This window comes from Setaria viridis, chromosome 9, assembly GCF_005286985.2.
Source record: "Setaria viridis chromosome 9, Setaria_viridis_v4.0, whole genome shotgun sequence".
In the NCBI taxonomy this organism is placed as follows: Eukaryota; Viridiplantae; Streptophyta; class Magnoliopsida; order Poales; family Poaceae; genus Setaria; species Setaria viridis.
The window spans coordinates 51,009,206-51,023,341 of NC_048271.2; the positions used below are offsets into that span (position 1 = coordinate 51,009,206).

The 14,136-nt window shown below is 46.3% G+C and overlaps 2 protein-coding genes across 3 annotated transcripts; one reads left to right on the forward strand and one right to left on the reverse strand.

Annotated features, from left to right (window-relative positions):
* The first annotated feature begins 1,667 nt into the window (after window positions 1-1,667).
* LOC117839516 (protein RBL) lies at window positions 1,668-7,261 on the forward strand. The gene is made up of 5 exons (XM_034719858.2): window positions 1,668-2,049; window positions 3,950-4,048; window positions 4,986-6,076; window positions 6,159-6,423; window positions 6,849-7,261. Exons 1-5 carry the CDS (start codon window positions 2,031-2,033, stop codon window positions 7,085-7,087), a joined length of 1,713 nt encoding a protein of 570 aa, XP_034575749.1. The 5' UTR covers window positions 1,668-2,030; the 3' UTR covers window positions 7,088-7,261.
* Window positions 7,262-10,310: 3,049 nt separating this feature from the next.
* On the reverse strand, window positions 10,311-13,614 carry LOC117835795 (uncharacterized). Of its 2 annotated transcripts, XR_011897102.1 has the most exons (3): window positions 11,559-13,614; window positions 11,285-11,447; window positions 10,311-10,544 (listed from the first exon to the last, which is right to left on the reverse strand). XR_011897102.1 is itself a non-coding variant. In XM_034715116.2 (2 exons), exons 1-2 carry the CDS (start codon window positions 13,480-13,482, stop codon window positions 11,389-11,391), a joined length of 1,983 nt encoding a protein of 660 aa, XP_034571007.2. In that variant the 5' UTR covers window positions 13,483-13,614; the 3' UTR covers window positions 11,190-11,388. The 2 variants fall into 2 exon arrangements, 1 of the variants encoding a protein (XP_034571007.2); XM_034715116.2 differs by lacking the exon at window positions 10,311-10,544 and having other exon boundaries at window positions 11,190-11,447.
* Between the last annotated feature and the right edge of the window lie 522 nt (window positions 13,615-14,136).

Below are 14,136 nucleotides of genomic sequence, written 5' to 3' on the forward strand. Positions count from 1 at the left end.
ATGTCCCCGGCAGGGGGCGGTCAGGGAGGCCACGCCCTACATTTAATGCCTCTCGTACGGCGTAGGTTTTCTTGAGTCCACGAGTGGGTGAGGCGTTGTGGGCCCCTTGCAGGCCCCGCCCCCAAGCTGGCTGAGCCGGCGAGTCATGGCTCTTGCCTCCCAACCAAGGGAGGTCGGGCGGTGGGCGCGCAACACCGTCAGAGTCATTTCTAGGATGTTTGTAGCTGTTGGGCTTTTGGCCTTTTGGTGCCTGATCACCTTAAGCCCCTTTCTTGAGGGTACCCCTGATACAGGAACTCGTCGTAATCTAGCTGGATAGTCAAGGCTCACGGTTACGAGTCCATATAGTTAAAGCTCCCATCGATTACAATCATAACTTGAGTGTGGTAAGATGGGGCCAAGACCCTAAAAGAGTAATTTGGAATAAGGCGTAAGCCGGCCCAGCAAGACCCTGACAGTCGTCTCTGGTGCTCATTAAAACTTGGGAACTTGTAGAGGAAGTAAGATTCCCCTTCCGGGACCAACAACATAATAAAAATGTCTTCTTCCTCTTCTTTTCCGAAATTCCACCTCACCATGCATTAAATAGGTTTATTATCAAACCTCGTACCCTTCCCTTGATCTCCTCGGCATATGATATAATTTCAACGCTAGGATTTGCTAAGTACCGTTCATAATTGTACTCATACTTGCTTTCATTTGTACAGGGTTAGACTTATATGGTGCTATAAATTCATTCTGCCTGTGGAATGGGTAACTGATCGCTCTCCGCTACGTAAAGGTAAAACCTATTTTCTAGAATTTTATGCATCTTTTATTGTTGTGATACATATGATGAGAACTGTATTAGCCTACTGATCCAGGGACTAATATAGGTAATCTGCGGGACCTTCAGAGTAAGACCCCCACAGCCACAAAACCCTTCCCGGCTCCAGCGCGCGGCCCCGCTGCCGAATCCCTCCTCCTCCACCACTCAACCCGTCGTCGGCTCCTTCCCACCACTTAACCCGTCGGCTCCAACGGTACCCCTATTCCTGGAACCGCCACCCCCATACAACTCCGCCAGATTCTAGCAGAGTCCCTTAAAGTTGCCGACCCCATTTAACCCCGCCAGGTTCCTATGGCGCCATCGCTGCTGGCGCCCTCATCGTATGGCTCATTTCTCAGCATCATCTTCATTAAATCTGGAATTAAATCCGAAGTCACCTCCTCGCTTGGAGCGGCACAATGCAGCCTCCGCCACCGTCGCTCATTACCATCGTCAACGCTACCTCATCGGAACACTATCCCCTTATCATCTATGCCGCTCACATAAGGTCTTCCATCACCCGACTCTAGCAGCGCCCTCGTCAACTCCGCTCCCTTGCCACGTCCTCCACCTCCGTAACCGGAAGGCTAGCCACCCTGGATCATCTTCGAGGACCACAGGTCGCAGGTAATCCCCACGCCAAATCCAGCACCGAACCCTAATCCGCTTGAGCTGAGATGATGATGTCATGCCATAGAATGATTGGCTAGGCAGATTCGGGTACAAGGAGAAATAGGAAAGTTTAAGCGCGATTTAGCTATTCCGTTACGAAAAATATTTTAAGACATACGAGACCTCCCCTGGCACGTTTATGTGTCAATGTGTGCAGTATACACCCACAGTCCCACGCAAACACTCGCATATTTGTCGTGTGTTCTCGCTACACCCGGTCCGTCGGAACGAGACGGTCCTCTTGTACGCGCGCGCTTCCGCTTGGGGGATTCCGCTTCAAACACACTCAGCTCCTGGGCTCGTCGCCCCCTCCCGCTCCGGCGAGTTTTTTTTTTCTAGGGCTTTAGGAATTAGGAGGCGCAGCGCCACCCGCGTGCTCCCACCCCCCACTTCCGATTCTTCTGTACTCGGATTGTGGAGGTAAGGGAGACAAGGGCATAAGGCGGCGGCGCGGGCGCGTGGGGTTCCCATTTGTGCCGGTCTCTTCCGACGAACCCCGTTTGCGAGGGTAGCGTCGCGCCGAGGCGGCGGCGGCGGCGGCGGCTGCGCGATGAACGCGCCTGTAGTCGGTGAGTTCTCATTGCGATTCCCATGGGGGATCTTTTTATCTTGAGGAACTATTATGTGTATTTTTGTTGGATCGGTTGAGAACGTGTTGATTCGGTCGAATTTCGGGGGGAATCTGGTCGGGCGTGTTGCGGATTTGGGTTGGAGCGCTGATTCGAGGTGGACATTTAGGGCTTTTCGGGGGAGGTTGGGGATGTGTGGGGATTAGGACGGCTCTGCCTCGGCCCTGGATTTCGTCCCTTGTACTAGGTGATTTGGGACTTGAAAACTTGGGGTTTCGATGTGTGGTTAATCCCTTGGTTCACCCTAGAATGTTGGTAGTTTGGTGTGATTATTTGTTTTTGGCAATTACTTTATGTTGGTTTGGGTGTTCTGGTGGCACCAAAATAAAGTGCTGTCTAGGGTTTGAAACAGGGTTTTAGATTGCTTTACTTTGCTTGGATGAGCACATGTAAATTTGTTCTTTTTTAGATGTTTCTTACCATCTGTATGCAGGTGGGTTATAGAAATTGGCAGTTTTGGTTGGAGGCTAGCAATTGATAGCCAAAACTTTTCCTGCCGAATCAGTGCATTTAGCCATCTCTGATTTTGTCTAGTGAAATTTTAATTTCGATGATAAGTGTATAATTCATTCTTTGTCATTTGAAGTGTCCATCTCACTTTTTAGGATATTCTTCTAGTACTCATTAATCAGTGCATTTGAAGTGTCTGAGACATTTTATTCAAGGAAAATTTTATCTGTTGACAGAAAGATCGCCATTTAGAAATATACCATCAAATTTCATGGTTCACTTTGATATCACTGACGTTCTAGGCAATTTTGAAATAATGCCAGCCAGTTACCTTTTCCATCAACCCAGCCTCATCGGTGTCATCCTGCCATTTTCTTTTGAGTGACAATCGACTGAATGTTTCTTCCACCTCTTTGCTGGCCGTTTTCGCCGTTAGCCGTTGCTGCAACATGTCAGGGTCATTGGGAGGCGACTCTTCAGGGTCACCGTGGTGCGACTCTGAAGGTTTGTCTCAACACGACGCCATACCCACTACACTGGTGCACGGTGCTATCGTCCCATCCGTCCCTTTTGTCACTGCCCTTCTTATCCTCTGCTGGTACCCAAAATGCAGGTCCATCTGGGCTTTGGATTAGTTCGTTCTTTTCTTGATTAGGGAGCAATCAAACCAAATCTCGCCTTTTTTTTTTCAGCCCAATCCATCCCTTGCTGTTGCTGCGATTTGCTTGCTAGGCGGTGGGTTGCTCAACGTGCAATTTGCTAGCTTCTTGCTCTATTTTGGGTAGGGGGGAGCTCGATTGAGTGCAGGTATGCAGCATGAAGGCAATTTGGGTGAGGTGGAGCTTGATTTGCTGTAGTTAATTGAGGGAGGCAATTTAGGCAAGAGGAGATCCTTCGGATTTGAGTGAGGTGAGCTCCGATATTGGCTTTGTCCACACCGGTTTTGGGCAGAGGCGTGCTCCATGCTGCAGTGCGGCATGCGGCGGCATCGGGTGGAGCTGAGCTTGGTGCGACAGTTTCTGGCAGAGGCAGCTTGCTGTGCCATGGCTTCAAGTAGATGTGGGCTTTTGCACACTGGCTTCAGGCTCAGGTGTTGGGGTGCAGCGGTTTGCGCCAGACACAGAGGGGCTAGAGGTGAAAGATGGAGAACCACTGCAATGGAGAAGATTAACATTGGATGAAAAATGTATTATTGTATAAATGGCACTATCTTTCTATGTCACAGAACCAAATCTTCCCTTATTTTTTTATCGAAGAAAGAAGTTGACCCATGCCTGATATCTGGGAAATGCTTTAGCATATATTGTGTTCTTAGATTTCTATGTTGAGAAGAAACTTCTAAATATTATCTATGAGATATTGAAGTGCTCTATGCTCTGTATTCTTGTAGATCCATATCAGGGGGAATTTCCAGAGACAATCGAGGAGTACTTGCATCATGGTACTATGAAATGCATTGCGTTTAACCGTACAGGAACACTTCTTGCTGGTAATTATCTGAGCTTGTTCCTCTACAAGCACATTCAAGTGACTGTCCTGTCTAATTATCTTCCCAGTTCATAACTTCATATAAAACATGCTGGTTTCTTTGATAGTTGTCGATTGGTGTTTTAAGTTTTAACTTGTTGAGAGATTTTTTTGGTTAACAAGTATTAAAATTTCTTCTAGTCCGGTGAAGCAATTTTCATTTCTGTCATTGTTCTCATCTCTACCTGTTCAATCAGTTTGTTTACTGGCAGCACTAGGGGGATTGCCTGCCTCCTAGAGTGGGTCCACTGATACTATGCATGGAACTTGGAACCATTTTATTTTTCCTGTCCATGTGGAACATACACTCCTATTTGGTGACCCACAACCTGTAAACATTTAATTCAGGACAAACTGTTTCTTTTAAACTCATAGTTTCCTCATATTGTAATTACTGTAACTTCTATCATGTGCACTAAAACAGAAGAATATACACGGGAGATACAGTGTCCAGGGTATTGGGTTCTGTTGGTGGGTGTCAGGGAATGGGAGGGAAGAATCTGTGTTAAATTAGTAAGGCACCTTGTATTTTGTATGTGCCTTTAATTTTCTGTGGTCCACTTCTGCATGCAAATGGGAGAAAACGGAAAGGTAGCAATATGAGTTTATCATACCCTGTTACCCTCTATAGGTTTAGATTGCGATTGCAATATCATGATACTGAGTGGTGGTATGAAAGGGAATGCTGTGTACATTTGTCAAGTTAGAAGCTTCTTTTACTTTATACTTTATATCTTAGTTCCATATGAAGTTGGTGCTGCATGCCTATAACTTGTGATATATATGAATGCCAACATTATTTATGAAATGCACTGTTAAATCTTTGGATGGTATAAAATATCTTTCAGCTGTGAAATTGTTTGCAATTGTCATTAACAGTGTCTGTTACATATTTCCAGCTGGATGCTCAAATGGTAGCTGTGTTATCTGGGACTTTGAAACAAGGGGGCTTGCAAGAGAATTTCGTGATAAAGATTGCACTGCACCTATAACAAGCGTATCCTGGTCCAGGTACGGCCACCGTTTACTTGCCTCTGCTACTGACAAGTCATTGACACTTTGGGATGTGTCAACTGGGGAAAAGATTGCCCGCATAACTCTTCAGCAGACTCCATTGCGCACCAGTCTTCAACCTGGTTCTCCAACCCCATCTGTTTGTTTGGCATGTCCTCTGTCTTCTGCACCTCTTCTTGTTGATTTGAATACTGGAAGTACCACAGTTCTCCCTGTTTCTGTATCTGAGAATGGTAACCCACCTGCACCTAATCCCCGTAACAAATTCGCGGATGGTACCCCACCTTTTACACCAACAGCTGCAACATTTGATAAGTATGGGGATCTGATATATGTGGGCAACTCTAAGGGAGAAATTTTAATCGTCGATTCAAAAACCATCCAGGTACATGCAGTAATTCCCACCCCTGGTGGAACTGTTGTTAAGGATATTGTTTTAAGCCGGGATGGTCAATATCTTCTAACGAATTCTAATGATCGGGTCATTAGAGTCTACAAGAATATGATGCCTGTTAAAGGTTCTGGAGAGGAGATTAGAAACATAAGCAACAACAATAATGACTATCAAAGTCACTATGATAAGTTAAAAGCAAATGGTGCAAGCTGCCTTATTCTTTCCTGTGAACTTTCGGATGCCATTACAAAGATACAGTGGAAGACACCATGCTTCAGTGGTAATGGTGAGTGGATAGTTGGCGCTTCTGCAAACAAAGGAGAGCACAGGCTGCAGATATGGGACCAAACAGGGCGACTTGTAAAGATCCTTGATGGTCCGAAGGAAGCTCTCATTGATCTTGCCTGGCATCCTGTTGAACCTACAATTGCTACAGTATCTGTAACAGGCTTTGTATACATTTGGGCCAAGGAGCATGTAGAGAATTGGAGTGCATTTGCTCCTGATTTTGTTGAATTAGAAGAAAATGAAGAGTACGTTGAACGAGAGGATGAGTTTGACCTGAACCCACGTGAAGAAGAGGTGAGTAAAATTTCTCTACCCATCTTTTTAACTGTTATTCATGGTATGCACTTAACATTTTCTCTCTCAATCCACTATGTAGGCTGAGGAAGTAGTGATAGATGAGAATGCGGAAATTGATATTGAAACATATGAGAAGAATGCAGTGTTCAGTGACGTGGAGGATTCTGTGGATGAGATTGTCTTCTTGCCAGCAATTCCTTCCCCAGATGCTCCTGATGAACAGCCAGAGAAATGCCTTGGAAGTTCATCAAAGTTGGAGGATAGCAACCATTCTGGTTCCCCATCCTCAATGGATGCTGTACAGAATGGTCAAGCCATTCCTCAGGCGTCAAGCCCAATGGAAGGTATAGCTAGTGCGTTTTGCAATATCTTGTGTCATTTGCTTTGATTCTTTGCAACTGTTGCCATATAGTCCTTGTGCTTATGTTTTGTTTTCCAATTGGACTATACTAGCAGTGTGCTTCATTTGTATTTTCATATAAAAAACTTGCAGACCATTATACCAAGAAAACTAAGTCGTGCCACCCTCCATGGTGAAAAATGATGGAATTTGGTTCTCAGTTTAGGTCACAGAATGTTGTGAAACGATGATGATGCACTAATGAAACTATAGATTACAGCATATTTAAAGTAGAGTAAGTTGCTCCAGAGGACTTCCGGGCAGGGATTGAATCTTGAAAACCCGAGCATTTCATGTTGTTTCAAGTATTACCGTCAGTGTAATGCTAACTCTTCATTCACGGACATGATGGTTTTATTCCTATGGCAGTGGACAACTCTACTGCTGAAGACCCAGCGGAAGGGCCAAACTCAAAGCGGAAGCGGCGACTGTCCGTGAAGGGGCTCGAGTTGCAGCAGACTGAGAAGGTCAAAAAGCCGGCAACAAAAAACAAATCCAACGGCAAGTCTGCAAAATCCAGTGCCAAGCAGATGGAATCCACCAACGGAAACAGCTCCGCCGTTGATGATGAAGCAACTGAGGATGATGAGATTAACATTGATAGCTAGATTTTCTGACCGAGGACAGTAGCTGGGGGGAATATAAAAGGCTGTTCTGTATCCCCCCAAAGAGAAAAGAATGCTCTGTGCTGGGACAAACTAAACCTATTAACTATCAGTGCTATTGCCTGTAAGTTGACATTTGTAGTTTGTGTTAAGAAAAAGATATTCGCTGTTCTTTGAGGTGTTCGATCCACTGCATATTTCTTTTTGGAGATGTTAAGCGTAATTCCTTGAAGCTGGAGCGATTTGTCTGTGGGTATATCGGTGGATAGTCATATTACCCATTTAGCACATGGTTAATGCTGTACCTGTGATTTTAGAAATGTACTATATGTTTTGCGTCATGCTTGTTGGTGTTGCAGCTATCATTGTGCCAGGTGCCGGCTTATATATTAGGCCCCGTTTGGATCATTGGAATTGAATTCCATCCTAATAATCATAATTTAGACATAAATTAATTAAGCTAATATAATTGTATGTGGAATATAGTTGTATATTATAGTTGGTGGTATGGGAGAGATACTTATATGCTGCACTTCTACTATAGAGAAGCGAGTCTAAGAGCGTGCTATAAGAATTGAATTCCATTCTAATAACCATAATCTATAGAATCAATTTCCATCTCCCACCCCATGAATTTAAGATAGGCTTATATCTAAACTTTGGAAAGTTGTGGAATGCCACATTCCAACATAAATTAGCCTACTCCATTAAATAGATTCCAATTCCTTCAAAATGAAGGGACCCAAACGGGGCCTTATTGGATACAAAAGTAGGGCACATGCCGTGGATTGTTTCGCGTACGGAATCGTTGTCTAATATGATGCATATTGCATAAGTGATGGTATCCAAGATTTCTTATACGGTGCAAAGCATTAGAAGTTCTAGAAATAAAAAAAACGATAGAATATTAAGAGACGGCCAAACTGACCATATTTTTTCTTTCTTTTGCAGAACAGGTACAGATGAGTGCTATAATTCTTCCAAATCTTTGATTGTGCAGGATATTAAGGAGATACCTCCAACGGCGCCTGAAGTTGCAAAATGAGCTGAGTTGAACATCTATGCTTGAAATCAAAAAAGTTCAGAGCAGGTAACCGTTGCTCTCCCTTCCCCAGTTCCCCTGCTCTCAGAAGTCTATCGGTGGCGAGTCCTTGGCCAATGGCCACTTCTATATCCGGAAAGCGGCTACGGGCATTTGCCCATCATGTGCGCGCCCAAAGCACACCGGCCGCTAGTTTTAAACCGCACGCATAACCACTTTTGGTACCATATAACCGCCTGGCAGTGCCAATCATCGCTGCCGGCTTTTGCTTAGGGCATGGATCGACGTGCAAATTGCGTGTACGATCGCTGCAAATATTCTTCAGCTCATCATCGAGTGAGGAGTCAGGGCATGATCGGCACTCATTAGCGCTCCTAATCATGCGCCCTTGTCGGCTTCTGCACGATCTAACGATCTTTCTCCCCCTTTCGTGATCTGTTCTTGCTCTTCTTTCTCTCGCAACCGTTTTGATCCATCTGCTTTCATCGTACGGCCCTGATGTGTAATATACTACTCGGTTTTCAAATGGGAGTGTTAACTGTTAAGTGCAAGCGGCATGGATGATGAGAAGCTTAAGATGTACTGCGTAGTGATTGATTAGGGCATGAAGGGGGATGGGATTAGTGTGGTCCTCCATGAGCACGCGGCAAATTATGTGTACATGCAAGTATGTAACTTTACAACAATTAAAGGCATTGTATGCTTAGGAGGAATTGCATGCATGTGCTAAAGCTCTGTAAATCACAATGTTCAAAGATGCATGCATGAGAGGGATTAAATTAAAAATTTCAGGCAATCCAAGAGTTCAGTCTATCACCATACACAACATGTAGTGTGCTTGTTTTCAGTATTAAGTATAGACGAGATTGGCTTCAGGACCACTATGAAACAAATTACTTGAGATTATTGGACAATTATTTGCGATGTAGATCGATGAGATCCCTTCTTCGCTCCTTTATTCTGCTATCATCTTCTTCGCTTTGCTGTGGGAAGAAAGGTATGTTCAATTGTTAGGTAAACCGCTAGCTTTTTCTTCCAATTTGTTTGGTATATACTTATGCTACCTTCTCTCTTATTAATAATATCACGTTCTAATGTTGATGGAACATGTACCGCCTGCAAATTCAGCCGATCAGTTTTTTTTTTGAAATATAAAGGGGCAGGAGCACTAAGAAGGAATGTTCAGGTTACATCAAATTGATTACATTGTGAATGATGAAAAACTCATAACTCATGACGCAAGGAAGCACTAACAAGCACTACTCTATTCTTGCCAAGCATGTTCTCAGGGGGGAAAAATAGAAACATATTATTGTATATGTTCGGAAGAAGAGGGATGACACCATTTTAGGGGTGAAAAGAATCTTGCAGGAAATTTGAAATATGTTCCGAAAGTTTTTATTGAATTGCCAAATAAATTGTCCTCGGTGATATTGGAATTAGGGGGGGTTAAGGTGGTCCTCCATGGCCAGGCACAAAATTAAGTACATATGCAGGCATGTAACTTTACAACACAAAGGTATTGTTTACTCAGGAATTGCATGTGTTAAAGCTCGGTTTGTCAATCACGGTATTCATAGCTGACTGAGAAATACTAAAGATTTCAGGCAGTAAAAGCAGAAAACTAGAGAGGCAATGCAGACTATCATATCGATGTACTTTGGTGTGATCTTCTTTGTGAAAAAAGCAATTATTGGTGAGATCCGGTGCAGGACTGGTGTATGGACCTGTACGTGACATGTCGCAAAGGAATTATTCCTTTCCTAGGAACAATTAAAAATTCCTGAGAATAATACTCCTTATATAACCACTGTACATTCGGTGTGAACTTTCAGTGGCATAGAGGAATTTTACCTGAACTTTTGTTTCTTTTTTTCAGGATAGCCGTTAACTTTCCTTCAGCATTTATTCGGTATGTGCTCAGTTGCTCAGTCTAGGTATTTTATTTTTAATCACACACAGGCCCTAACCGTGATGGAATATATATCCACGAGCTCATGCTATTGGTAATTTTCAATAACTTTTTAGAATGCCAGGGATAAACCCCAGTCCATCATGCAATGCAAACAGGACAGTGCATAGCGTTTATCAAGCTGTTGGTGTGGTGGCCCGGTTCAAATCCTGACGTGCACATTATTTAGATGTCTGTGAGTTCAATTGTTGTATGCATACTTAGTTGGTGTAGAGGCCGGAAGTTACAGTACTTCATTAAAAAGACACATTTCTCAGGTTTTCGGACCTGCCCACTGGGGTTACAGAAGACGCAGCACAAACTGTTGCAGAAAATAGACCTCAGCTAAGACCTCAACTGACTGACAGGGAAGTAAGAAATCGATCTATGAACCACCAAATCCACCGGGGCATCAGATGTGTTCCCAGCCAGGTTCCTCCACGCCCAGCATCACTTAGTCTTCCAGCCTGAATCATGTAATTTTCAATAATTTATTCAACTAAGGTTTATAACTGAAGTGGATTAGAAATGAGGAAAAGGGGACATATTCCAACAAAAGCTTCATGCAATTTTAATGGCTGTGTTTCATCTAAAGTTCATACAGATTCATACTCCGAACGGAGACAGATTTTATAGAACTGCAAACCTAATATAGTTCAAGTGTTTTTTGTTCAACATAAATTGGCCAATCTCTGTATAACAACATTTGCAATCGGGGTTTGCCGTGTGAAATATTTCTTTGAAGAAAACTGGTATCTGCAGAAAAGCTGACATTGATGATTTGTAGCATGTTGTTTATGACTCTATTTTCTCAAACTTTATGATGGAAAAAGAAGTAAGGAATATTTTTGAAAGTCCTGCTCATTGCACATCACCAATGTGCACCTGAGCTCTCCTGCTAGGACCGAGTGTCTTAACACATCTTTGTAAATCGTGTATCATCTACACTTGTAACCATTCATTACTTCGATCCACAGATTTTATCTATTGAAATCTAGAAAGATTTTCTTAGACATTTTAGAAATCAACACGAAATTACAAGTGTACATTGCTCGAATCATGGGACAGGAAACTGTAAAGAAATGAAGAAATTGCCACTTGCAACGATCATATGCGAAGAAGGTTAATAACTCATGATCATGATTAACATCAAACAGTTGACCCTACAAATACAAAAACAGAAACGACCACCGATAAGCGACTCTACCTGACAAGTCGCGGTGAAGCCCTAATTTCGTTGCACTTATCAGTGAGCTAGCTATAGCTTACGACGTCGATCATCATGAGATAACAAACGGTACGTTTGCACCCTTATGTCATCCGGGCTAATCTCCTCCAAGCATCTCCCATGACGATTGGCAACTCCCTTCCTGATTCAAGAAACCATTTCATGATCAATGCAAAGCTACTAATCAATTTAAGATAATAATGTATATGCTATCACACAATGACGTGCAGATCTAACTTCATTGCTAACTAACCTGACGTGCAGATCTTCACCCCAGCAGCGTTGCCAGCAGCAAATTCCTCCTCGCTTTCATCGTCATCATCGCGACGATCATCTCCGTCGTCCTCATCGTCCCCGTCGTCATTCTCGCTGCACCGTGGCATGTAATCATCACCCCCTACCTTGTTGCCGCTCATCGCCACGCCGGCGAACAGCCCCGTCACGCTCATCTGCTTGCTGATCATCCGCGCGACGCAGTACGGCAGCTTGGGGTTCGCGCCGCGCGCCGCCCTCCGCGTGTGCTTGCGCCGGCGATCGAGCCACGCGCCGGCGAAGGCCAGGCAGTCCAGGAGGCTCTCCCTGGCCATGCCCTTCATGTCGTACGCCTGCGCGCGGCGCCAAAGGCTCCTGGCGTGCGCGTTCGCCGGCCGCGCCAGCGCCAGCGCGCGCGTCGCGTCGCTCACCGCCGCGTCGGCATCTCGCCGCGCGAGCCGGCACTGCGCGAGGTTGCTGTGCAGCACCAGCCTCTCCCTCCTCCTGCTCAGGGGACACAGCTCCAAAGCTTCCGTGTACAGATCAATGGCCTTGTCCACGTCGCCTTGCAAGAAGCTGTCGTTTCCTTGTCTCTTCTTCTCTTTGGCTAAGATCTCTCTCTTCAGCAGCTCATCCCTAGGCATTGCTTCCTCTGTCTCCTTCCTATCTACCTTCACCTCTCTCAACCTTGCGATCGCTTTTTTGGCTTCCATACCTACTTCACGGCTGTCATCAAGGAGCAGCGCAGTTGCAATGGCATCGCCTAGCCGTCGCCTTGGACCGAGGTGCCGGAGATCGACCAAGTCAACGAGGCACGGCGCCGTGGCGTCAGCAACGGCGTTCCATGTGTCGCGGTCGTCGAGGAGGAGGAGCAAGCAATCTACGGCCATGTACTGCCAGTCGTCGGACGAGCGCGCGAGGTCACAGAGACTGGAGAGCGCGTCGCGGCACGCGGCGATGGCGGCGCGGCCGACTGGGCTCCTGCAGAGAAGGCGCAGCAGCCCGACGCCGGCCGGAGAGTCGCCGTTCGCCAGGCCGCCCCACATCCGGGAGAGCTCGCGCAGGAACACGGCGTCCTGGCATATCATGGCATGAGATGACAGGTCCCTGGAGGTGAGGCAGCTCAGGAAGTAGAGCGACCAGCACTGGAGCTGGCTCGCCCACTCCTCCGCCTTCCTGTCCTCGGCGTCGGCGCCGCCGCCGGCGAGCCCGCACGCCATGAGGTCGCGATGGTACTTTGGCCGCCGGCTCGGTGCCAGCTTGACGAAGCTCGCGTGGACGTCGCCGATGCAGGTGGACGCGGCGCGCACGGCGAGCGGCACCGCCTCGACGGCCTGCCGCGCAACGGCCGGGAACGTGGCGTCGTAGCTGGCGAGGTGGCCCAGGGCTCGCGCCGCCGCGCGCTGCTCGACCCACGTCATGGCGCCGCCGAGGAGTGCCGTCAGGGGACGCACGGCCCCCGCCGCGACGGCCAGCTCGGCGTGTGCGGAGGAGCGAATGGTGTACGAGCCGATGACGTGGGCGGCATAGTACGGCACGTACACGTTGCCGCCGCGGCGGCACCACGCCGCGTCGGCGAGCGCGCGGGCGAGGAGGAGGGACATGCACCGGATCGCGCCGAGCGAAGGGAGCTCCGGGTCATCGGGCGCCGCCATTGCCGCGCGCCACACGGCGCCGACTGCCGCGGCACATGACTGGCCGTTACTGCCGTCGTCGTCGCAGTATGGCAGCTCCCTAAAGAAATCGGCAAGGCTGGCACGACGGAGCCGGGCGTCCGGCTGCTTGATGGCGCAGAGGAAGCACCCGCAATCGCTTGAGCTGAAGAAGTCTTCAGCTTCCTCCTCCTCCTCTTCCACGATCTTGGCCATGGCTTTGGCCTTTCCCTTACCGTTGCTAGATTGCTTGCTTCTGGTGTTCAGCTCCATTTGGTACAATGAGTTAACCTTGTGCCCGTGTTAGCAACTGGAGCTAGGTAGAAGAAAGGAAGGGGAGGCGTGAGAGAGTAGGGTTTTGTAGAAGTAGTGGGAGTAGAGATGCAATTAGTCAATTAGACATGGATTTTTTAAGCCTCCTTAACTTCTTTTCATGAAAGAGCAAAGCCGGAAACAGAGAACTTTCTTGAGCAGATAATACTGGTGTGTCAGACAGATGTTGTAAACTTGACATCAGTAGACAGTACTACCTGCAGGAAACTTCATCGCACTTGCCACGTGCTTAGTTTTGTGCACTCGACAGTACGAGGTTGCAGTTAAAATTTACGCCAGATTTAATTTGGATCAGCAGGTACTAGTGTCAGATGACTCAGATGGTGTTGGGTTCTTTACTCTGGACTAGATGAAGGTGTTGGGTTTTTACTCTGGACTAGAGTTCATGTCACATCGAATATTTAGATGTTAATTAGAAGGACTAAACATGAACTAATTATAAAACTAATTACATAGATGAAGGTTAATTCACGAGATGAATCTATTAAGCCTAATTAATTCATCATTAGCACATATTTACTGTAGCACCATATTGTCAAATCATGAACTAATTAGGCTTAATAGATTCGTCTCGCAAATTAGCCTCCAACTGTG

Bases quoted from the DNA above. Each gene is read 5' to 3' on its own strand.
- LOC117835795 (XM_034715116.2), bottom strand. From the start codon at position 13,482: ATGGAGCTGAACACCAGAAGCAAGCAATCTAGCAACGGTAAGGGAAAG. The intron at 11,448-11,558 runs GTTAGTTAGCAA...TTCTTGAATCAG, and splicing joins GGTGAAGATCTGCACGTCAG to GAAGGGAGTTGCCAATCGTC.
- LOC117839516 (XM_034719858.2), top strand. The intron at 6,077-6,158 runs GTGAGTAAAATT...TCCACTATGTAG, and splicing joins TGAACCCACGTGAAGAAGAG to GCTGAGGAAGTAGTGATAGA. The intron at 6,424-6,848 runs GTATAGCTAGTG...TTCCTATGGCAG, and splicing joins GGCGTCAAGCCCAATGGAAG to TGGACAACTCTACTGCTGAA.